We start from the raw sequence: 24,138 nt of genomic DNA, 5'->3' as shown, positions 1-24,138 counted from the left end.
TTGGTCAGCTTCGTTCGTTTATCACGAACCGCTGAAAATTCAAGAAGCACGTCCACCTCGTTCTATTATAGAGATCCAGCTGAGGGTTACGAGTATGCCGGCGTTTACTGCAGCGAAAAAGAGAGAGTTGGTAAAAAGCCTCTCGCCGCCACAGCATCATCCTCCATTCAGCAGCAATCCGGCGGGCGGTGACTCCGCAGCAGGGCGGGACAAGAATTTCAACTCCGGACTACTTCTCACTCGACTTGGAGAGGACCGCAGTGCGAGCTGGACGCCGTCTGGAATTTCAGGCGAACCGAGAGTAAGTATTATCTTTGTACTTCTTGGCCGGCCGAGCTTCCTTCGATTGAATGTACGACTTTCATGCGTTGTTTTTCGTAGTCGCGTCCCCTTGCGAGGATCGCTGGATTAACGTGAGTCAACAAGGATAGTTCGCCCTGTTAATGTGAATCTGTTAGCAGTCGTTGTTTTGTTGCTTTTTTTCTACTCCACTCTATTCATACCACGCCAACGTTAGCCTTGAACTTATCAAAGTTTTACAAGATTGCAGTTCGGAGACATGTGGTTTTAGAATGACAGTTTTTCGTCACTTGGTGAATACACTCAACTGGACGCCAGTTAAAAATGCCCTTTCAGTTTACACCCATGCTCAATAGTTGCGCCACATTTAATTCATTAAACACATATTGGCGTGAGTTACCTGAATGTTGCGCATCTGACGAGAAGACCTACCTGTCTTGTTTTTTTTGGGTGGTGGGGGGCGCAAATGTTCCATAATGCTGGCGCTATACCAGTAAATGATTCACTGGTTATGCGCCGCTCCCTCATGTTCAATCAGATCCTCCAATGTACACGGTTTTGTTTGTAAATGGTGAATTTACCTTAGAGAAACTGAAATTGAGCTTGTAAACCAGCGGTCACATGGCATATAATGTTCTGTTAAGTGTTTTACCAGGTGTAAAGATCATCTGGTGAGGCGGCTCACTCCTAGTCTAGTCTTCAAAGAGAGCCACAGTTTGCCTTCACATTATACTGGCGTGAGGACTCCAAAGGATTAATCATAGTGCTGGAAGTGGAAAAAGTGTTGCTTGCACTTCTATTTGTGGGGGAAATAGCTGGTTTGCCTTGATTGGTATTTGCCATTGAACGTGTGGCCTGATTAGAGAAGAAAATTCCCTGCACAAACCCTCATGGGCACCTGTGTGCTTTAAATGCAGATGGGATGTTGTCTTTGTAAAGACAAACCAGACAGTCAAGCAGCAGCAAGAGGGTGTGACGTGTGAGGGCCACCCCTCTCACACACTAGTAGCTGTGTGTTGGTGAAACAGGTTAGCTTACTTTTTATGCCATCACCACTAAAACGGGTGCCTTCACTCTTGGCTTGCTATTTGTTTTCACTTTTCTGTACTTTGCGCACATTTTCTGGTCAGTATTTGACTCGCGTTGTGTAAGGGGACCTTGTTCTTCCCCAAAATGGGTAAAGTTTAAAGTGAATATTTAAATGACATTGTATCTGATGGACGAGTGTGTCCCTGTTGAATGGAAGCCCTTCTCATTTATTGCCCAATTTGTTCATCGTCCTGCGATTTAGCAGAAGTAATATCGCTTATTTGATGCATTTCATGTGAATTCATCTGGGATAGGCTGCAGCCCTTCTATTGGCCCTAAAAGAGGGGGTAAGCAGTGTAAAAGACAGAGAAGTAATATTTGTTTCCAAAGCTCACAGAATGAACCATGACCAAGTAATGCACTGGCTAAGAAATAGCATTTGTACAGATGATATCTAAGGTGCCTTGGTCTATCCGTGGTTGAAAATGCCGCCTGATTCCAAACTTTCCAACCCGTCCAGTAACATTCCTAAGTGATAGCTGTTGAGAAGCGGTGTATTCTTTTGCTTCACCACACCTACATCTTTTCATTGACAGTTAAGTTGTGACCTTCATGAATCAAGTTGTTCCAGTCACAAAGGGGAACTGGTCATTTGAATGTTGAGATTTTTGTCCCCCTGCTTCCTTCATCAAGTCGCAAAATCACACCCTGCTTGAGCCATCGTTCTAGCGAGTTGTGACAGTACACCTGTCAATGAATGTGGCTGGGCCGATCTTTATCCATACCCCCCAGGAAGAGGAAGTGGCGCGACATACCGCATGCTCAAAATATCATGAATCACACTGCCTCGCGTGCACAGACAGTTGGCCTGAGACTTAAAATCTATTGTGCTGTGCATGTCCGCACACTACTCCTCTTAAATCATCTGGGAGCCAGTCTTTAAATGGCCTCTTAGATCCACCTCCAGCAGATGTGCTGTTAGGTTGATGTCCAGTTAGAAACCTGAGAGACATCTTCTTTTCAACAGTGTAGCTCACAATGTTACTCTTGTTATGCCACTACCAAGATATCACACAGCTCGGATAAATTAAAAACTTGAACAGCTTCATAACATTGTTTTCAGTTTTAGTACCACGTACGGCCTATTGTACCAGGAGCCTTTTTGTACCTTTGTATGTATTGTTTGCTCGTCTGTCTCGGTCTTGCTTGATAACTGGTTTCCTACACAACTAAAGAGAAATAATGGAAGGAGGTTGTTGTTCGATATTACGACACGGTTTTAACCATAATAGTGAGAAAGAAGGAGCTCTAACACAGAATAGCACCTAGCAAAAGACGGTTCAAGAAGTCATTGTGCTGTTGAATCATTTCTGTTGGTTAAACCAAAGTACGTTTGGGAGTTATCCAAATCAAGTAAAAAAAAAAAACGACAAGCCTATTATCATCTCACAAACAATAAAAAAAACACAAGACGTAAATCAAAACATAATTTGAAAATCCTCCATGAAGGCAACTGCCAACTGCTCCAGCTGTCCCAAACGACAACTGCCTATTTTTGATCCCGACCCTCGCTTAAGGCCACGGTTTCATACGGCTGATTACAAACGCTCTTTTCTTTTCTGCCACCAGCGTCGCGTCTCACATTTGTCCGTCACCATCTGTGGGCCCCGCTCTGTGTACTTAACCCTTCTTCTGTTTCCAGTCAGCCTCTGTCGAGGGTGTGTGACAAGGGCCGGCAAATGAGGTCATATGTGTGGGCCTATGTTGCCGGCCGCAGACACATTTCACATCCTTCTAGAGTGGTTAAATATAGTAGCGCGGGTATTTTTCCCTAATGCCGCTCGGTTGGTTCTTGCCCAGATTTAGAAACATTTTGCAGAAGAAAAACATTGTTTTTTTTTTCTTCCCTCAGCCGAGTCACATTTTAAATCACTCTGCCAGAAGATGTGCAAGAATGTTAACACTTCAGTGCCAGGGTTTTTGTCATTTTCACTCAAATTGCAGGACCCACAGAATATTATTGACTTTTACGACTATATAAACATTCAATACAGCGTAAGAAACCTTAGACTCATAAGAATTCCCAAGTTATATGGGTCTGGGGTTATCTGAGCTTGAAATGGGGGCGGCTGTACAAAATACAATACAATAGATACATATTGAATCGTATCGCGCTTCAACAACAGCTGAAGCTGTAACAAAGCGCTAACATGGGAAAAAAAATGCAAATTCTGCCCCCTCGTGGAAGGGGAAAAACATTGCCAGAGATCTGACCAGCGCTTTATCGGTACCCCCAGCAAGAAAAACCAAAACCCAAACAAATTCAAGAATGACGCTCCACGTCACGCTTTTCAATTCCCGAATATATTTGGGAATGGCAGCGAATGAGTTATGTCTGACTGCTATATTCTTAAGGTCAGCAGACTTATCGCGATGATTGTTGGGCTAATCTTTTGAGGCCACATTGTTGCTGTTCATCAACTTTCATCAAGACTGTTAATGGTTTTCACTCGTGGAAGAGGAAGTCTAGTCATTGTGTTCATTGTTTGCCAAAGAGAAACGTAACACTGTGCAAAACCAACATTTTTGCGGTTATATCGTTGCCTGGTATTTCTGAGTAAGATGTCCTAAAACTTACCAGTCTGGATTTCAAATCAGGAAACAGGTTTTTTTTTCTGTCTGGAAAATGTGCTGCTTGTCGCTGTAGTTTCAGCTTCATCTTTTGCTTTGTTGAACATTTGTGTTTGTGAGGAATGCCACCACACCGGTTTGGCCTTGGAGAGGCATCACACCCTTCACGCAGAAAAACCCAAACTTCACAAGGCCCCTATGCATTCCTTGGCTTTTGCACTTTCCAAGTAGTTTGGGAACACTGTTGGAGGGGTGGGGGGGAATACAATGTTTCGCAGAGTTTGGCAAAGTTGCGTCATGTAACTGGATCTTTTCTTTTCACACTGTTTGTGGTCGCAGGGCGTTTGCATGCTGACTGCCCCATCAAAATGGAGTCAAAATATTTATAGTCATTTTTCAGTTTGCTTGTGTTTCTTTACCAAAGTGAAACCAGTATTTGGTTCTGTTTAATGAAAAAACATTTTATTATGATCTATCGATCAGTTTATTTATTGATGTCTATTTATTTGTTTGTTTATTTATGTATTTATGAACGGATGTATGTATTTATTTATTTCCCCTATAAATCAGAGCGGGCTTAAGTTGTACCTGCAAATATCTACTTTGTGATGTTTTGTCTTTTTATTTATTGTATTTATTTTTTGTTTCTGTTGCAGGCCCATCTTTCGCCGACTGACCATCCTCAGGTCAATCACAGAAACATGTCTGGCAAAATATCAAATGAGGAAATGCAGGATATGCAGGAGATATTTAAAAAGATTGGTGAGTAAAGAAGTGCAGCATGTGAATTATGTCATTGTTGCGCTTTTTCTTTTTTTGGACAACATTCAGTGTGTAAAATTTCTTTGGTTGCTGTAGATCTAGACAGTGATGGTTTCATCAACGATTATGAACTCACTGAAGTCCTCAAAGAAACTGGCCTTCCGCAGCCAGGTTACAAGATCCGAGATATGATCAAGAAACTGGATCGCGACGACGACAGCAAGATCAGCTTCAAAGAGTTCCTTGCGGTAAGCTGAGTTCTATCGAGAGCGGTTTGTTACCCCTCAATGGAAAGACCCTCATGAGTATCAATGTTAAAAACTTTCATACATTTATGATTATGCTTTACACTTTCTTTACAAATTCTGCACACTCCACCACATGAAAGAAACGTACTGCCCTTTATCGTGATAGTTTGTGGGGAAATTATTGTCCAAAAGGTTTTGCCAACGATTTCAAAGCAAGTACAGTGAGACCTTGGCTTACGAACTTAATTGGTTCCCAGAGTATGTGTAAGGCGAAAGGTTTGTCTGCCAAACATTTATTTCCCACAATAAACCATTAAAAATGAGAATAATCCGTTCCCAGGTCCCCATACAACATAATTTTCTACTAAATAAGCCTTAAAACTACACAAAATATACCTTATTTTATTAATTAGAAGAAATAAACTGGACGGTATAAAAAAGTCATTTTACTTTCCTTTGTGATGGTCGTTGATGTAGTTGCCTCTTGATGATATCTGAGTGAAGTTGCTGTGCTTTCTCGGCGAAGATACCCTCACTCACACGGTCCCGATAGCTTTTAAGACAACACAGAAACACCCTTAGCCACACGTAGCAATGGTCGACTCAGCGTACTGGTACTGGGATGATAAGTCACACAAATGCACACCTTGTTCGTGTTTTTCGATGATCTCCTTCTTCAGCTCGACCGTAATTTTCTTTTGTGTCCTCTTTGGCTTAACACAAGGCTGTGGTGGGGTCTTTTTCGGCCCCATAATAGCAAAAGTACTCCACCTGATAACAAACCACGTCTGCACTCAAAGAAATGAGGTGTGGAAAACTAGTCCGCCAGTCACCGTGGCACTGTGTGGTTTGGTTCATCCGCCGAAAATTAGTTCGTTAGCCAAGACTCGCGAATTTAATGTCCTTGAGGCGAAAAGTTAGTGAGCTAAAGCGTTCGTAAACTGAGGTATCACTGTATTTAAAAATGAAATTGTATTTAGGAGGGGCAGCATCCGGCACCTCTGAGGTCATTGCTGAACATGGCGGTGGTGCCATTGTGTTTGAGACGAGTGCACGTCGGCAGCAGGCTCTGATGGCGACCCTTTTTTTTTCAGCATACTGAAACATTTTGTACTCTCACAACCTACAGAAATTCACTTTCTAAATAAAAAATCTGAACTAAATTGAATGATATCAACATATATAATGTTGGTTTCTTTTTCAGCAGTTTTGTGCCAGCCTTTAATGCATTTTTTTTGAAGAGAGCCCTTTGCACTAGGAAAAAAATGCCATCTGTGGTTAGTTTATTTGTTTCTAACACTTTGACAATTTGTGTTCAAATATTACTTAAAGGACAACCGACGTCACTTTTTTGTTTCTTAACTGACATCAGAAAAACGATTTATAGCATCTAAAATACCCAAAACACGCAGTATGATATTTTTATTCAAATGCAAAACACCAATAAAAATGACTTAGTGTCCAAAATCTGCAAAAAAAATTGAGCTGCGAATTGGGCATTTTCAGAAAGTCCCGCCCCCAGTTCGTGACGTCACGCCAAGACGTCTTGCATTGCTGGAGAATCAAAAACAATGGCTTCAGATTCGGAGAATATGTTTTCTTGTTACACATATGATTCAAATAGTTCTGAAGAGGAAAACATATATGTTTGCAATCGATTAAGAATTTATTCCATGTCATTTTGAAGCATCTGGACTGCAATGTAGCGTACCAGAAAAGAGGCAGAAAAAATGGCGACCAGCTCCTGTGAGGAATGAATCAGCCCCTTTCCACAGGCTGATAAATTCCTTCCATGGAGCTTGGATGCCCTCTTCTGGCGGCTTTTAGGTGCAACACGAGGTTTTCAGACCAAACAAGTACAGCAAAATACATTGACGTGATGGAAGGACTGCTACAATGTCTTTTTTTTTCCGGTCAGGGGCATTGCTTTACGTACTCGTCACTAACTTAAAAACAAGGCTTCCTGAATATTCAGCGCGAGTCTTAAAACGTAAAATATAGCTATATGCGGTGGAATCTTATTAAAATATGCTGAGTAGAAGTCATTTGAAGCCATTTTACAAATTATGGACACAACTTGTCCGGAGACGTCGGTTGTCCTTTAAGTCATGGTTTTTGTAGGGGGTGGTATATTTACTGCAAAATGTGCTTTCGCTGAACAGAAGTTGGGGAAACACAAGATTAATTTGCATTGAGCTCGCCCAACAGCAGTGCCTAGTCACCAGCGATGTAGCCATAACTTATGTTTAGTGTCACATGACATCCCAGAATTAGGCTACATCTTGTCGAATCAGACTTCTCGGACGCTGCTCATGCGCACTCTTTTCATGATTCATATCAAATGAATCCTCACACATTTTTGGGGGGATGTGAGTATTTTGTTAGTCAGAGTTGGTGCTTGTTCTGCTTGACATAGCCACCAACATTTTATGCTGAGTCTATTTTGAGTCAAAGTTTAACCGAAAAAAAACCAATCACCTTCCACCTAAAAAGACAATGTAGAAGGTGGAACATTAAGCGACTTTGTTAGTTTCCGCCCCTGCCCTAGAACAGATGTGGCGTTCAGAAACATGTTGTTAATTTGGTGTCTCATGATGTTGTCATGACAATGATGAGACATTCCAACTATGCTGCTGTATCTACCGACTGACCTTGGGTAGTGCTGGCTGACAACAAAGATTACAAGAAAAATGATACACAATGACTGTAGTATAACAGTTGCAATGAGAGAGTGTTTTCCTGTGAGACCAAATTGAAAAGCAGACTCAACAACTTGCTCTTGAGAGCAATAAACTTGCCTTGTAATTGCTCAGACCATGGCTAACCCATTTTTTTTGTACTGGCTTAAAAAATTGTACGCCTGTCAAAGTTCACCATTTTTAAATTAGATGAACATGAATGTTCCTTTTTTTTGGTCTTGTATAGATTGTGAATGAGCTGAAGGGCAGTGAAGTAGCAAAAACATTCCGTAAAGTCATCAACAAAAAAGATGGCATCCTAGCCATTGGAGGCATGTCAGAGCTGTCAAGTGAAGGAACACAACACTCGTATTCCGGTAAGGACATTATTAGCGTTAAATTTCATCTCCTCTGTTATTGATGCCTATATTTGCCATGGCTGTCAAACAAAACTGTACAGCACACACAATTGTTGTTGTTGTTTTCGTTGATGCAATACCTCTTGATTGCATCTGCAACCCAACAGAGGAGGAACGATTCGCTTTTGCCAAGTGGATCAACAGCGCTCTGGAAAATGACATTGACTGTCAACACGTCCTGCCCATGAATCCCAACACAGACTCTCTGTTCACATCCATGGCTGACGGTATCGTACTCTGGTGAGACTTCCTCCTTTCACTCCTTGCCTCCACTTAAACCGTTTCCCATCTTATCTCGCCCCGTGTGGTAAATGCCAAATCAGTGTTTGATTAAATATTGCCTGTAAATTCACATTTTTTATTTTGGGGGTTGTATGCAAGCACCGTTTACACAAATTTATCACCCCATGTGGTAAATGTCAAATATTGCCTGTAAGTGAAAACTAATTGATTTTTTTTTTTTTTTTTTGGGGGGGGGGCGTATGCAAGTAAACTTTACACAAAGTTGCTATTTAGGGTTTGGCAGTTTCAAAATAAATGACTACAATGGCAAATAAGACATGTTAAAATTACTCAACATTTTTTTAAATGATATGCAGCAAAATGATCAACCAATCAGTGCCAGACACCATTGACGAGAGGACCATAAACAAGAAGAAGCTCACACCCTTTACAATACAGGTTAGTTAATCTTCCCTTCTGAAGTCTCAAAATCATTCTTGGCGCGGGCCGGGTTGTACAATTGTTATTAGTTGCTAGCAGATGGCCGGTATGGCCGTGGAAGCATGGAAAATATATTTTCTTATATTTGCCTCATCGGATTATGACGCTCACACAGCAAATCATTTCGAAATCTGCCGTGTGACTGACTAATTGGCAAAAGGTAAAAGGTTGTTAATCTAGATTTGACACAATCACTGACCTTTCATAGGAGAATCTGAACTTGGCATTGAACTCCGCCTCAGCCATCGGCTGCCATGTTGTCAACATCGGCGCTTTAGACTTGAAGGCCGGGAAACCTCACCTCGTGTTGGGCCTGCTGTGGCAAATCATCAAGATCGGGTTATTTGCCGACATCGAACTCAGCAGAAATGAAGGTAAAAGGTGATCGTCATGTGTATGACAATTTTTTCTCTATCGCTCTCTCTGTGTTGCTTACCCGGCTATTGTCGCCCCTATGACAGCCTTGGCAGCGCTGCTGAGGGAGGGCGAAACCCTGGAGGACTTGATGAAGTTGTCCCCTGAAGAACTGCTGCTCCGCTGGGCTAACTTCCATCTGGAGAACGCTGGCTGGCAGAAGATCAATAACTTCAGCTCTGACATTAAGGTTGGCACAAATGCAAAAAGGTCATTAACGTAGCCGCTGGTCTATCGGCACTCTGTGCCACACGAACGTCTGCTAAAATAAGATTCATTTAGTTGGGAAACCCTCTGCCGTTCGTTGGATCACGGCCAAAATGTAACCGTAAGCAAACCTGTGCAAGAGAGGATGACTACGGGTATTCTCAATATTTCTAGAACAGTATTTTACACAATAATAATACACATTTCTGCCCAATTAAAAGCATGATTTAAAAAAAGTGTTTATTGCTATTCCGTTTGTTACGTGATGTGTAATATTGTGTCTATTAATTAAGTGGTAATCAGTCCAGGGTGTAGTACAGATGACTGAAAAGGGCGTTGTTTTTATGCGATTTTCCCCAGGACTCAAGGGCCTACTACCATCTCCTCAACCAGATCGCTCCAAAAGGTACCGAGGAAGGCCAGCCGGCCATCGACATCAACATGTCAGGCTTCAGTGTAAGTGCAGCGCTGCTGAGCGTCGGTACCTAGCATAAACGAGTGTCTGACGTACGCGCGTGTGCACCATGTAGGAAAGAGATGACATGAAGAGGGCAGAAGCTATGCTGACGCAGGCCGACCGGCTCGGCTGTCGGCAGTTTGTCACTGCCACTGATGTCATCAGCGGGAACCCCAAACTTAATCTGGCCTTCGTGGCCAATCTGTTCAACAAATACCCTGCTCTGACCAAACCCGAGAACCAGGACATCGACTGGAACCTTCTGGAAGGTGAATTTGGAGGGACGGTCAATAACCGGAAAAACCTTTACTGATGAAAACATTTAGATTTCCAGAAAGCCTCATCAATCCCATGATCCTTTTTTAAATGTCTTTGGTGTCTAGGTGAGACACGGGAGGAGCGGACATTTAGAAACTGGATGAACTCCCTGGGCGTGAACCCAACCGTCAATCATCTCTATGTGTGAGTGACACATCAATGTCTTTATACGCTTAAAGGACAACCGACGCCTCCAGATAAGTTTTGTCCGTAATTTGTAAAATCACTTCAATGACTTCTACTGAGCGTATTTTACAAAGATTCCACGGCATATAGCTATATTTTACGTTTTAAGACTTGTGCTGAATATTCAGGAAGTCTTGTTTTCGAGTAGATGACGATTCCCGACATGACGTCATGTTAGGAACGCCCCTGACCGAGAAAGCGACACACAATGCATTTTGGGTACTTTGTTTGGTCTGAAAACTTCATGTTGATCCGTGTTGATGGCAAAATTAGAAGGAAAACACATAAATAACGCAATGGTGAATCGTTGTGTCTTGCACCAAGACGACTATTTGATTTTAGTTGACACAAATTCCCAGCAGACAAATCATCCCATTTCCAACGGAGCTTGGGCGCCATCTTGTGCATTTCTCGGATGCTACATTGGAGTCCAGATGCCTCAGAATGATACGGAAGGACTTCTTTAATGGATTGCAAACATGTATACTTTACTCTTCAGAACTATTTGAATCATATTCAAAACTGGATGAGTAACAAGAAAGCATCTTCTCCGAATCTGAAACCATTGTTTTGATTCTAGAGCAAGGCGAAGACGTCCTGGCGTGATGTCACGAACAAGGGGGCGGGACCTTCTCGCAATTTCCGAGGTCATTTTGAAGTAGTTTTGGGACACTTTTACTCATTTTTATTGGTGTTTTGCATTTGACTAAAAATATCAGCCTGTGTGTTTTGGGTATTTTAGATGCTATAAAACGTTTTTCTGATGTCAGTTAGGAAACAAAAAAAATGGTGTCGGTTGTCCTTTAATCGTAGGCGTGGAATACGTGAGTGCTCAGAATTAACTTACAAAGTTGTCCAACAGCGACCTGCAAGATGCCATTATCATCCTGCAGCTCTACGAGAGGATTAAAGTGGATGTTGACTGGAACAATAAAGTCAACAGGCCTCCATACCCTAAACTGGGGACCAACATGAAGAAGGTCAATGTCAATGACTTTTTAAAAAACCGCTCATCCCATGACTTTTGCTCACGTGTTGAATGTCTTCATTCATCCAGTTGGAGAATTGTAACTACGCTGTGGAACTCGGCAAAATGTCCAAGTTCTCCCTGGTCGGCATCGGCGGGACGGACTTGAACGACGGCAATGCGACGCTAACCCTGGCGCTGGTGTGGCAGCTCATGAGAAAGTAAAAAAAATAAATAAAACATTGCATTTTTGCTCACCAATGACAAATGGAAATGACACTGACATGTTTCCATGCTGCTAACATCTAAAATGTCAATTGTTGAAGACAATGAAACCCCCGATTTGCCCATGGAATGTCAAAACCTAGCAAAAGCTTTAAATCTGTGATAACAGTGGGGTTGAAGGGCTAAATCGGGAACCACAATGTGTCTGTATCAAGAATTAGGTAAACTGGATTCAATGAAAATAATTAAAACGAAGCTTGTTTTGTGTTGCAGATACACTCTTAATGTGCTGGAGGAGCTGGGTGATGGGGAGAAGGTCAATGATGACATCATTGTCAGATGGGTCAACAAAACATTGGCAGAAGCTGGAAAGAAGACCAAGATTTCAAGCTTTAAGGTAAACAAATCCTTTTTTTTCTTTTTGGGTGGTTTATGTAATAGATAAAAAAATCAACAAATTGTAATTTTCTGTGTACGGTGACAAAGGACAAGGAGATCAGCAACAGTTTGGCAGTACTGGAGCTGATCGACGCGATCCAGCCTGGCAGCATCAACTATGACCTGGTGAAAACAGGACATCTCTCTGAAGATGACAAGCTGGAGAATGCCAAGTATGCTTCTTGTTTTGTTTTTGTATCTTAACTCATTCACTGCAAGACGTGCAAAACTGTGTCCACTCCAGTGCCAGGGTTTTTGACATTGTCACTTGAATTCCAGGACCCACAGAGTATTGACTTTTAGGACTACATAAACATTCAATACAGCGTGAGAAACCTTAGACTCTCTTCTTTCATCAGCAAAAAAGTCCTAAATGATATGGGTCTCGAGTTATATGATCTTGAAATGAGGGCGGCTGTCCGAAATACAATGCAAGACACATTGGTTTATAGTGCGCTAACAACATTTGAAGCTGGAACAAAGCGCTAACACGGAAAAAAGGGAAATGTTGCTCCCTTGTGGAAAAGAAAAAACATAGCCAGAGGCCATGGCCAGCGCTTTATCAGCCCTCAAGCATGGAAAAAAGCGAACAAATTTGCAAATGGCGCTCTACATCATATTTTCAATTCCCGAATAAATTCATGAATGGCAGTGAATGAGTTAAATGGACAGTGGACCTACACCTCTGTATCTTTCTTAGCACCTGTCCTCAATGCTCACCCAAACAGGTCTTTAAAGGACAAGCGACATCACTTTTTTGTTTCCTAGCTGACGTCAGAAAAACGTTTTATAGCATCTAAAATACCCAAAACACGCAGGATGATATTTTAGTCAAATGCAAAACACCAATAAAAATGACTTTAAGTGTCTAAAAAGTCCTTCAATTTGAAACCGGAAGTGGCCAGTTTCAGAATTTGGATGTAGCCGTATAATGCCAAACAAGAACAAGTCCTGCATTCGCAAAGCAGTTTTGTAATACTTAATTTTTTTCAGATATGCCATTTCCATGGCCAGAAAGATTGGAGCACGTGTCTACGCCCTCCCCGAGGACCTTGTGGAGGTCAACCCCAAAATGGTGATGACTGTCTTTGCATGCCTGATGGGTCGAGGGATGAAGCGAGTCTAAAGGAGACTGGCTGTGATCATTTGTGACACTTGTTGCTCCCGCATGACATCCATTTTTTGGAAGCCGCCACCCAGCCAACCCCGCATCGCCCCGCCTGAAGGATTATCGTGAAGAAGATTGAAAATCGCATTAAATTGCAGGTATCGCCGCCTCTTCGAAAGACTGGAGGTTTAATGAAGAATGACGTGCTCTTATTTAAAACCGCCACACTCATAAATTTCAAGTGGACCGTGTCTTATCGATGACATCTCGCAGTACTTTTGATAAAATGTTTGAGAATTTTTCTTCAAGCATCTATGCATAATTCCAGCTCAAAGGTTTACGGATTGTTTACTGTCACCGATGTCCGCACATTCCTCAGTGTAATTATGACAAGAGGAAGTTTGTGAGGCATGCTTCAGACATCCACGCATGCCTTATCTCCTTCTTTACATATCAGTACACAAACGCCATACGGTCAAACTGTAGTGACGACCGACCACTCTTGTTGTATATGCTGTCCGTATTTTTGTACGTTGTGTATTTCTGTGGGACAATTATGTGAGGTAATATGCAAGTCAGAGAGCTGGGCTTCTGTTATATTATTATATTTTGTTGTGTCCAATGACAAGCACGTCATCGGGGTTCACCGCCGGTGTGCCGTCTTGTCTCCAAGACAAACCTTTACTGGAACTTGTTGAGCTTTTTGCCTTTTTCTTGAATTCAATCGTAACCAAATATAAAATGAAACCTCGACTCCCACAATGGTCGAATTGTATTTGGCCGTCGTGCGTCATGTCTACTCCAAAGTGATTCTTGTAACAATAAATATGACTTTGAAAAGTTGAAGGCTTGATGTTTTTGAATATCCATCCATCCGAATTTGAATATCCATCTATCCATACATAGCTCTAGCTAGTTAGCTCTGGCTAGTTAGCTCTAGCGAGTGAGCTCTCTTATAGTATATTACTCACAAACATATCTAAATAACAGGAAAAAAATTGGGTGCTTGCATTGTCAGGTTACTGTTCCAAGAGCTTTTTTTTATTTTGGGGGTTGAAATAAATCACTGGGATTATTTTTGATCAAACGCATTGAGGTTGAAGGCCATTCAATACATTTTCCAGTGGGGGAAAAAAAAAAAAAAAACGTGCACTTTTTTGTCCAATTTTGTGAATGAGCTGGTTCGGAAGGGCCTGAGCCGAGGAAGGCTCCCCAGTAGCAATGATGGGAAAAAAAACTTGCATTTCAGTTCCCATGCCAGTTTAACAGATACACGAGTGTCCTTTTGTGAACAGAAGCAACAAGTTCCTTTTTGTTCCTGTTTAATGCATCGTTTCCCCGGAGTAGCAGTGACATTTATGATCATTCCTTCATTACTGCTTCCGCTTCATTTTTATTGCTGCCTACTTACTCCCTTCTTGATGGACTTGTTTTTGGTTGTAGCCCTTTTGCGGGTTGATCATTTTCTGTTTTAGTCTGTTTAATTGTAGATGAATCCATCCATGCTTTGTGAGTTCGAGTGGTGACAGACTGACGTGTCTACAGTTCAGTGGCCTGAGTGTCAGTCAGACAGACATGAAGTCCTCTGGGCTTTACTCCCTGCAGGCTTGTACAGTTTATTTTTTTCCTCGGGGGGTGGTGGGATCATTTCACGCATCCAGTTTTGTTTCCGCTGAATGATAATAAAACTAGACGTAGTCTCCTGTGATTTACATCTTTTGTGCTTTTTCAGTTTGGCTTGAAATGTCTGCAGATATTTCTCCACTTTCTCCAGCACCATCAAGAAAGATGGTCAGCCTTAATGTTTTTCTCCCTTAACTCATTCACTGCCATTCCCAAACTTATTCGGGAATTGAAACTACAACTTGGAGCGCCATTCCCAAATTTGTTCTGGTTTTGGGTTTTCTTACGGGGGGAGGGTGCCAATAAAGCGCTGGTCAGACCTCTGGCAATGTTTATCCCTAGCACGAGGGGGGCAGCATTTGCCTTTTGTACAGCCGTCCCCATTTCACGCTCACATACCTCCAGACCCCTATAACTTGGGAATTAACTATGTTTCTGATGAAAGAAGAAAGTCTAAGGGGTCTTGAATGTTTATGAAGTCCTGTGGGTCCTGGACTTTGAGTGAAAATGACAAAAACCCTGGCACTGGAGTGGACACATTTATGCACGTCTGGCATCTGGAAGATTTAGTCGCTGGAGTGAATTGTTGCTATTTGATCACCGTGAAGCGCATGTTCCTGTCCATAAACTCGACCTTTTGTGGTTTGACCTGCTCTCTCTCTTTACCTTGTGCAATTTTTCCCCGCCCTTCATCGGCTGCCGCACCTCTTTCGCCAACCTTCCTGCCTCAGTGTCAAGTGGATGCACTCCAAAGCGAGAGGAAGGAGGTCAGGTTATGTTACGTGATTGCTTTCATTGGATTTCATTTCGCTGCTGCATCCTTTAATGCAATCGGACATGGAGTGAATTGTTGTGTCTGTGCGAGGACACAGTGGGGATGCTCGTGGACTAATATAACCGAAGGTAGGAGCTACTCGGTGCAATTTTCTATATTTTCTGATTTTACTTTTTAATGTTTTGCAGTTTTATAACAATATTTTGGCATTGTGCAGAGTTCGAAGGAAATATATATTTTTTTGCTGTGGGTTGAATATAGAATGCAAGAAAAAAAAATGGGTGATTTGCACTGAACTCTGACTTTTGCATGTACAGTACAGACTAGTATAGGCATTTTTAGGAGTGATTGGGGTCAAAGAGGGTATTCTCATTCTTATTATTTTATGATTTTGGATAAAAAAAAATGTTGGCACTTAATTAAAAAAAGTGTCTCGCCATCGATTCCTAAACAAAAAAGTTATTCGAAATGAATGCACCAAAGTTAGGGAAGCTTTCATTATACTATACATTACAATACATATTGATTTATATAGCGCTTTAACAACATGCTGCATTTCATTATGTATTTGGGAATATTTCGCTTTCGAGTAAATCAGAGTCTAATTGATTACTGGAACATTTTTTCCCACTCTTTGCTCAGAGCAAAATATGTGTTTTCCTACATTTAGAAGGTCACACCGCTGTTTCATCTTTACAAGTCATTAAACAGAGCTGCGATGTGGCGTAGGTGACAGACACACACAATCCACTGGTTACCAAAGTGACACAGGCCCCACGAGAGAGCAGCTGATTTGCTCTCAGAGCTTCAAGACGCCTCGGTGTGTTTTCATTAATGATCCTCCAATTAGTCACACGGTGGTAACAGTCAACTAAATACCTCTCGGAGCTCCATCACGTTGAGCGGTCTTCTAGCGAGTGTGCGTCTACCTCGGCAGGGATGAAGATGACGGGCCACACGCCTGAAAGAGATCGGTCACCCCACACATTGTCGGTCAAGCCCAGTTTGGAGGAGGAGATTGAGAGGGCCGAGGGTATTCTAAGCAGGTGAGAAGATTTTAAAAAATACATTTAAGATATGTGTCTTATGATGATCTAACATACAATTGAGGAAGACATATTTTCTTTATCCGCTGAAAAGACAGACTATTGCCCTATTGCCGGTTCTTGAATCCCTCCCAGTTGTCGTGAAACTTCAAGAGCGTAATGCCGATAAACAAATCGCAAAACTGACAATTCATCTATAAGCATCTATAACTGCAGTTCGGCTTTTGGCTTGACCTTGTCATTATTCCGTACGATATTTTCCGGTGTATAAGGCGCACCCAAAAGCTTTGATTTTCTTTAAAATCAATTAAAATTTAAAATCTGCGCCTTATATGTGAAGTCATATTGAGCCACAAAAGGTCTCACAACTACTGTCAGCAGCCACCGATTCCATTTCCCCCTGTACAAGAAGCAGTGCGTAACCCCAGCCTCTAACGTAGCGCTTTATAATGTGGTGTGCCTTATATTTGGAAAACTTTTATATATTCTACAGTATTTGGAACATTTTTGTCATTCATTGAAGGTGCACCTTATATATGGGAAAAGTTTGAAAATACACCATTCGTTCGTCTTCTACTCCGGTGCGTCTTATACAACGGAAAATACTTGTAAGTTTTCCTACTTACATCCCAGGGTTCCATCCATCTGCGACGACACATCCTCAGAGCTCCAAAGGGTCGCTGCTCTCGACCCTCACGGCGGCAATTCCAGAAACTCTTTTCGAAGGAACGGAGCAGTCTCGAGGTAAAAACACACAACAGACAACATTGGTAAGCCGATTCTGGCATTTGCATTATTTTACGGTGGACTCAATTCAAATCAACACAGCACTTTGACAGCAACAACAAGTGTTATCAATAGACACAAAACATGAAAGAAAATAAAGTAAAATAAGAATAATCCAAACATAAATCACTACGTATTCATTCCAAAAAAAAGACCGACCTGGCCTTTAGCCTTCAGGAGGTGCCAAATTTCATTCCTTCTCTTTTCGCTGACGAAGCCTTTTGGATGAGAAGCAAAAGGTCCGACGCCTTCAAAGAGGTACAGATAACGGCCAAAGAAACCTTTTCATCGATGGCCCACTCCTGTACGACAGAGCTTACACAGACCAATAATAATAATAATAATAATAATACAGTAAAGTCTCGTTATATCGATATCGGTTATATCGATAGTACCGCTTATTACGATACTATTTCTATGCACGCAAGGAGAAAATTACATGCGCGCAGGGTCGGATATATCGATAGTCCCGGTTATATCGATATTTTTCAGACTCCCGAGAATATCGATATAACGAGACTTTACTGTAATAACAACAACACCAAACATTGATTTATATAGCGCTTTAACAAATAACATGGACAGCTATCATATACAGGAAATAAAGCAGTCACAAAGATAGTAGAAAGCAGCACGGAGAAAAACCAATAATAATAATATGATAATAAAAATAGTACTAATAATATTAATAGAACTACTACTACTACTAATAATAATAATAATAATAATGATGAGGGCTTTATGATCCCATCACAGGCATTGATGTTAAATGCGGCTACCGCAGGCACGACAAAAGTCATAAATTTGTGAATAAAAATATCCAAGACCTGTTTAACAAATTCACTGCCAGACTTTGTGTGTGCCAGGGTTTTTGTCATTTTCCCTCAAATTCCAGGACCCACAGAATATTGAGTTTTAGGACTACATAAACGTTCAATGCGGTGTAAGAAACCTTACTCTCTTCTTTCGTCAGAAAAAAATTAATTCCTCAGTCATATGAGTCAGGAGTAAATGAGGTGCACGTGGGGGCGGCTGTACAAAAGCAAATGCTGCCTCCTTGTGGAAGGGACAACCATTGCCAGAGGTCTGACCAGCGCTTTATCGGCAACCCCCCGCAAGAAAAACCAAAATTCAGCAATGGCGCTCCACATCATGCTTTTTAATTCCCCCAAAAAATCGGGAATGGCAGTGAATGGGTTGTTAGAAAATAAATTCAACAAAACAACTGCCTTACTTGTCCAATGCCATAACTGCCTACCCCTGCCGCCTGTCAGACTGGTCAGCCTAGTGGTGAGACTGAGAGAATGGGCTCACAGGAGCTTGATTCAAGAGCAGGAGAGACCGGACTCCTTCCTGGAACGCTTCAGAGGGCCGGAGTTCCGAAATGCCCCCAGTCGGACAAGCAACATACAAACGGATGCCAATGGCAATCATGCCAAGGGGGTCTTGAGGTAAGTCACAAATAATGTCAAAGCGACGCTAAACCGGATTTGAATGAGAATCTTTTGTTTTTCGCCTGTTTCCAATCACATTGAATTTGCCTTGAAGGAAAAAATGGGATGTTTTTGTGGTGTCTCCATCCGATGACGCCTACTATCGTTGGTTATTTGTCATCGCTGCAGCCGTGCTCTACAACTGGTTCCTTGTTGTGGCCAGGTAATATCATCCAAACAGGTTAAGGGATGAAAATACACCACGGTTGGATTGCAATTATTTTTTTTCTTTTACATTTGAATCCACAGGGCTTGTTTTGATAGATTGCAGGTAGCCAATTACATCTGCTGGCTGGTGCTGGACTACCTCGCCGACATGGTGTACATCATGGACACCTGTGTACGCCTCCGAACAGGTAACGTGTTTTTTAAATCATTCACTGCCATTTACAAATTTATTTGGGAATTGAAAATATGACGTAGAACGCCAGTCCAAAATGTGTTCGTTTTTGTTTATTCTTGCATGGATGCTGAAAAAGCGCTGGCCAGACCTCTGGCAATGTTTTTCCTTTCCACCAGGGGGCAGCAGTTCCCTGTTTTCCATGTTAGTGCTTTTTTTCCAGTTTCGGCTGTTGTTGAAGCGCGATATGAACCAATATGTATGTTTTGCATTGTATTTTGGACAGCCGCTCTCATTTCAAGCTCATAGAACTCCAGACCCATGTCATTTAGGAATTAACTCTTTTTATGGTGAAAGAAGAGAGTCTAAGGTTTGTAACGCTGTATTGAATGTTTATGTAGTCCTAAAACCAATATTCTGTGGATCCTGAATATTCAATTCAAATGACAATGACAAACAATTGGCACTGGAGTGATCACATTTTTGCACAGATCTGGCTTTGAATGAGTTAAATATCATATTCATGCTCAAAGTACTGCATCGGCTTTGAATGCGAGCGCTTCTTTGTTTGTTCAAATGTGCCTGGATATGAAATGCGACCCAAAGTTAACCGAGACCACAGTGTACACTAATCCCTCGTTTTTCAGGGCTAATGGGGACCAGGACCACTTGCAGTAGATGGAAATCCCCGAAGTAGGTTTAATAATAACCCACGTGATAATGGGGGTGCTAGGCGGCACTGAGAAGATGCTCGGCCAAACCACAAGGCTGTAAACCATGAGATATGGTGCTGTCAGTTGGTGACATCAGCGCTAGGAACCAATCAAGCTACAGCCATGTACAAAACCTATGCATTTTTTTTATTCTGAAGGTTTTTTTTTCCCTGAAAAAAAAGCTGCGATCCACTGAAACCGCAATAAGTGAACCGCGAAGTAGCGGGGGATCACTGTACACTACATTTGCTCACATTTTTGCTGTTTTCTTTCAGGCTTCCTGGAACAAGGCCTCTTGGTGAAGGACCACGCCAAGCTCAGGGACGGTTACGTGCGCACATTACAATTCAAGCTGGACGTGGTGTCCATCCTGCCCACTGACCTGGCCTACTTCTCCACCGGCATCCACACGCCTCAGCTGAGGTTCAACCGCCTGCTTCGCTTCCCGCGGATGTTCGAGTTCTTCGACCGTACCGAGACGCGTACCGAATACCCCAACATCTTCCGCATCTGCAATTTGGTGCTCTACATTCTGGTCATCATTCACTGGAACGCTTGCATCTATTATGCCATATCCAAGTCTTTAGGGTTAGGATCAGACACTTGGGTGTTCCCGAACATCTCCAAACCAGAGTATTCCTCTCTAACTCAGAGTTACGTGTACTGTCTGTACTGGTCCACGCTCACCCTCACCACTATTGGAGAGATGCCGGCACCGGTACGAGATGAAGAGTACCTTTTTGTGGTCTTTGATTTTCTCGTCGGAGTCTTGATCTTTGCCACGATTGTAGGAAACGTCGGTTCGATGATCGCCAACATGAACGCCACCCGCGCAGAGTTCCAGGCTCGGATCGACGCCATCAAACATTATATGCACTTCCGTAAAGTCAGCAGGGAACTGGAGACTCGCGTCATCAAGTGGTTCGATTACCTCTGGACCAACAAGAAAGCCGTGGATGAGCAAGAGGTGCTCAAGAACCTGCCCAACAAACTGCGAGCCGAGATCGCGATCAACGTCCACTTGGAGACGTTGAAGAAAGTACGTATATTTCAGGACTGCGAGGCGGGACTGCTGGTGGAGCTCGTGCTCAAATTACGTCCTCAAGTCTTCAGTCCGGGAGACTACATCTGCAGGAAAGGTGACATCGGGAAGGAGATGTACATCATCAAAGAGGGGAAGCTGGCCGTGGTGGGAGACGACGGCGTGACGCAATACGCCCTCCTGATTGCCGGCAGCTGCTTTGGAGAAATCAGCATTTTGAATATAAAAGGGAGCAAAATGGGCAACCGTCGGACCGCCAACATTCGCAGTCTGGGATACTCTGATTTGTTCTGCCTCTCAAAGGACGACTTGATGGAGGCCGTGACGGAGTATCCGGACGCTAGGACGGTTCTGGAAGAGAGGGGCCGCGAGATCCTGATCAAGGAGGGTATGCTGGAACATGACGCTGAAAGCGGAAGCCTGCAGAGGGAAGACACGGAAGAGAAGGTGGAGAGGCTGGAGTCTTCCCTCGATAGCCTCCAGACTCGCTTTTCGCGCCTGCTCTGCGAGTACGCGCAAACTCAGCAGAAGCTGAAGCAACGCATCACACTGCTGGAGCGGCACATCAATCAAACGGAGCACGGAGCAGAAGCGAGCCGTGATCTGTTGCCCGATGTGGAGCCAACAGTCGGTGATGCTAAACGTCTGCCCTGCCTCCATGCAGATGACGCTTCTCTTCAGAATACGGTGGTGCCTTGACTTAAAAGCGCCTTAACTTGCCAGATTTCAAAGCTATGAATCGTTGCTTAGGGACGATTGAGATAGCGTAATGTCCTTGCAAGGGGAGACAAGATTCAATGCACTTTGGACAATTTTTCTACAGAGCAGCTCTAGTTACAACTCACAAGAAGACTAACTCAATCTTGCACATTCAAATACTGTATTTTCTGTTGTATAAGGCGCACCTAAAATCCTTCATTTTCTTCAAAAGATGACATTGCGCCTTATACGTCGGTCCGCCTTGTATGTGAAGTAATATTGAGCCACAACAAATCTCCCAAACAATATCTGAAGCAACCGATTCCATTTCCCCCTATAGAAGTAGTGTATGGTGCATGCTGGGATATATAAAATGCTGTTTCATTTCAGTAATCTCTTAAAATTACTTTGTAAAATGGAATTTTATTCTCGATTTTGCCATAATTTTCCATTTTTGGCACCATGATACGAAATTGAAAATGCAGCGTTTTTATCGTTTTCGTATTTAGTGTCTCAAGAAAAAAAAACATTTTAAGGCAAAAATATTCCATGAAAACCTCGAAGAAACAAACATTTTAAAGATGGAAGATTGGTCATCTCTGAAAATTGTATTGTGACGTAATATATTCAGCATCTGACTATGTGACTGTTTTGTTGACATTCCCTTCATCGCAGCACCATTTAATGGATATATCACATAACACCAGCCCCTACTGAAGCACCTTATACGTACTGTAATGTGGTCTGCCTTATATATGGAACACTTCTTTAAACATGTCAGTCATTGAAGTTCCTCCTTGTAGTCCGGTGTGCCTTGTATATGGAAAATGTTTGAAAATATGCCATTCATTGTGAGTGCGCCGTTTCCACCGGAAAATGCGGTACATCACTAAAATATGTACACAACCTGTCCTTTTTAAATATCTTTTTTTCAATTGATGTTTGACTGTGTTTTTTTTTCAAAACACAATTGTGTGTGTTTTTTTTTTTGTATCCGGGTCGTGTAATGCATCATCATTCAAATCCCCGAATTCATATTATTCTTCGTCATGTGCCCAACACGTGTACAATAAATCGTCAGCATATTTTGTGTGTAAACACCTCCTGTTTGTTTGCATCAGCTGAGGGATTTTGATCCGAGACAAGTGAGGCGCTGGCCCGGAACACCGTCACCTCTTGCCGGCCCTCCTGGGAACAAAGTCCAAGGAGAGATGCTGGAAGGCCACTTGTTGAGTTCACAAACATAATTATCACACCTACAACACAAACGTCAAATAGCTCTGGCTCAATATAGTCATCATTCCTTTTTTTTACATTTCTTACTCAACAGCTCGTGGTGTCAAAAATAGCCAAATTGCTATGCTAAGGTCAAATTGACCTATATAACAAATAACCAATAATTCCAATAGCTGTGCTTATTTATAAACACAACACTACTCACCACTTCAACTGCATACAACTACCTTGATGGTGGCAGTGACATACTATTGTTCCGTTTTTTTTTTTTTTTTCATCCGTTGAAGCTGTGGCCTCAAAGAAAAAGTCGTAGGTAAACGGTTAGTAAAACAAAGTGCATGATGTTTGTGTTTCGCGTTGAGTTTTGTTGTTGTAGTCTATTAGAATTTCCCTCGTTGAACAAAATGGCTGGGGGAATTTCCATTGGGCTCAGCCTTGGCATTCCAGGATGCCAGTCAGCCTCACAAGCGGCTGGTGATAAGCACAGCTGGAACAATACAAAAGTCAGAAGCAGTCAAGAAATAAAGAGTGCAGGGTTCACCGCACTCTGGAGAGCTTTGGTGGGATCACACTTAGGAGGGATACAAAAAGTCTACATACCCCTGTTCAAACGCAAGCATTTTGTGATATAGATCAATGAGGCTAAGAGGGGAAGTAAAACCTAAATTTACTCTTGTAAGTGGGATGCAAGTATGTTCAGAATCAACCAGTCACGTTCGGACTTATTTCAAACGAGAGCGAGCACACATCTGCCTCCAATTACATTTCAGATCTTCTAGCAAGCTTCCTTCTCCCCCTATCAAAGGACAACTGCGACTGCTATTTGGCAATTTGGAACTGTTCAAAAGTGATTATTCCTGATTTCAAGAATTGCATAGGGTCAAAGGTCACATGGATAAAATTTTGGATTACTTTTTTTTCCTGGTCTGTTTATTTATAGCCCCAAAACCTGTCTTTTTTTAACAGAGTTGTATAGATTTAATAGAGTTGTATAGAGTTGTATAGATGTATAGATAGCTCCGGTCAGACTACTGGATTTGTTTTTCCGTCCCACGTTCAATAGGCAGCATATGCCTATTGAACAGCAGATAACTCTGGAACCAAATAAGGTCAATATAAACTTTTTTTTCTTATGAAAGAAGAGAGTCTAAGTTTCTTACACTGCATTGAATGTTTATGTAATGCTAAAACTTAATCTTTAGTGGGTCCTGCTATTTGAGTGACTCAACTTTATTTCAGATGCCAGTGGTGTAAAGATGATTTTTTTTTTTTTGG

The 24,138-nt window shown here is 42.2% G+C and overlaps 2 protein-coding genes and 1 long non-coding RNA gene across 8 annotated transcripts; 2 read left to right on the top strand and 1 right to left on the bottom strand.

The window, feature by feature from the left end:
* The first annotated feature begins 32 nt into the window (after positions 1-32).
* Positions 33-13,956, top strand: pls3 (plastin 3 (T isoform)). The gene is made up of 16 exons (XM_089016625.1): positions 33-301; positions 4,617-4,722; positions 4,819-4,970; positions 7,896-8,025; positions 8,175-8,307; positions 8,667-8,748; positions 8,999-9,164; positions 9,252-9,394; positions 9,772-9,867; positions 9,942-10,137; positions 10,252-10,330; positions 11,235-11,352; positions 11,430-11,560; positions 11,838-11,961; positions 12,051-12,175; positions 12,996-13,956. The coding sequence occupies exons 1-16, from the start codon at positions 95-97 to the stop codon at positions 13,126-13,128; spliced, it is 2,121 nt and encodes a 706-aa protein (XP_088872751.1). The 5' UTR covers positions 33-94; the 3' UTR covers positions 13,129-13,956.
* A 2,395-nt stretch (positions 13,957-16,351) lies between these two features.
* Positions 16,352-20,736, bottom strand: LOC148886331 (uncharacterized). 3 transcript variants are annotated; one of them, XR_016117809.1, is made up of 4 exons: positions 20,623-20,736; positions 17,500-17,558; positions 17,181-17,292; positions 16,352-16,469 (listed from the first exon to the last, which is right to left on the bottom strand). It is a non-coding gene; the product is annotated as an uncharacterized LOC148886331 (long non-coding RNA). The 3 variants fall into 3 exon arrangements; XR_016117808.1 differs by having other exon boundaries at positions 17,500-17,655; positions 20,623-20,698; XR_016117810.1 differs by having other exon boundaries at positions 16,412-16,546; positions 17,500-17,655; positions 20,623-20,698.
* On the top strand, positions 16,442-22,735 carry cnga2b (cyclic nucleotide gated channel subunit alpha 2b). Of its 4 annotated transcripts, XM_089016622.1 has the most exons (6): positions 16,442-16,554; positions 17,188-17,298; positions 18,615-18,791; positions 18,889-18,996; positions 19,083-19,189; positions 20,162-22,735. In XM_089016622.1, exons 1-6 carry the CDS (start codon positions 16,448-16,450, stop codon positions 21,625-21,627), a joined length of 2,076 nt encoding a protein of 691 aa, XP_088872748.1. In that variant the 5' UTR covers positions 16,442-16,447; the 3' UTR covers positions 21,628-22,735. The 4 variants fall into 4 exon arrangements, with proteins under 4 accessions (XP_088872748.1, XP_088872749.1, XP_088872746.1 ...); XM_089016623.1 differs by lacking the exons at positions 16,442-16,554; positions 17,188-17,298 and having other exon boundaries at positions 17,832-18,791; positions 20,162-20,853; positions 20,941-22,735; XM_089016620.1 differs by lacking the exons at positions 16,442-16,554; positions 17,188-17,298 and having other exon boundaries at positions 17,834-18,791; positions 19,098-19,189.
* The last annotated feature ends 1,403 nt before the right edge of the window (positions 22,736-24,138 follow it).

The sequence above is a fragment of the Hippocampus bargibanti genome, linkage group LG16 (assembly GCF_051943395.1).
Source record: "Hippocampus bargibanti isolate YZ-2025 linkage group LG16, ASM5194339v1, whole genome shotgun sequence".
Classification (NCBI taxonomy): Eukaryota; Metazoa; Chordata; class Actinopteri; order Syngnathiformes; family Syngnathidae; genus Hippocampus; species Hippocampus bargibanti.
The sequence above is the reverse complement of the archived record's forward strand: the minus strand, read 5'-3'. Positions and strand labels throughout refer to the sequence as shown.

Bases quoted from the DNA above. Each gene is read 5' to 3' on its own strand.
- pls3 (XM_089016625.1), top strand. From the start codon at position 95: ATGCCGGCGTTTACTGCAGCGAAAAAGAGAGAGTTGGTAAAAAGCCTC. The intron at 4,723-4,818 runs GTGAGTAAAGAA...TGGTTGCTGTAG, and splicing joins GGAGATATTTAAAAAGATTG to ATCTAGACAGTGATGGTTTC. The intron at 9,395-9,771 runs GTTGGCACAAAT...GATTTTCCCCAG, and splicing joins ACTTCAGCTCTGACATTAAG to GACTCAAGGGCCTACTACCA.
- cnga2b (XM_089016619.1), top strand. From the start codon at position 18,352: ATGAGGTGCACGTGGGGGCGGCTGTACAAAAGCAAATGCTGCCTCCTT. The intron at 18,792-18,888 runs GTAAGTCACAAA...TTTGCCTTGAAG, and splicing joins CATGCCAAGGGGGTCTTGAG to GAAAAAATGGGATGTTTTTG. The intron at 18,997-19,082 runs GTAATATCATCC...TTGAATCCACAG, and splicing joins TGGTTCCTTGTTGTGGCCAG to GGCTTGTTTTGATAGATTGC.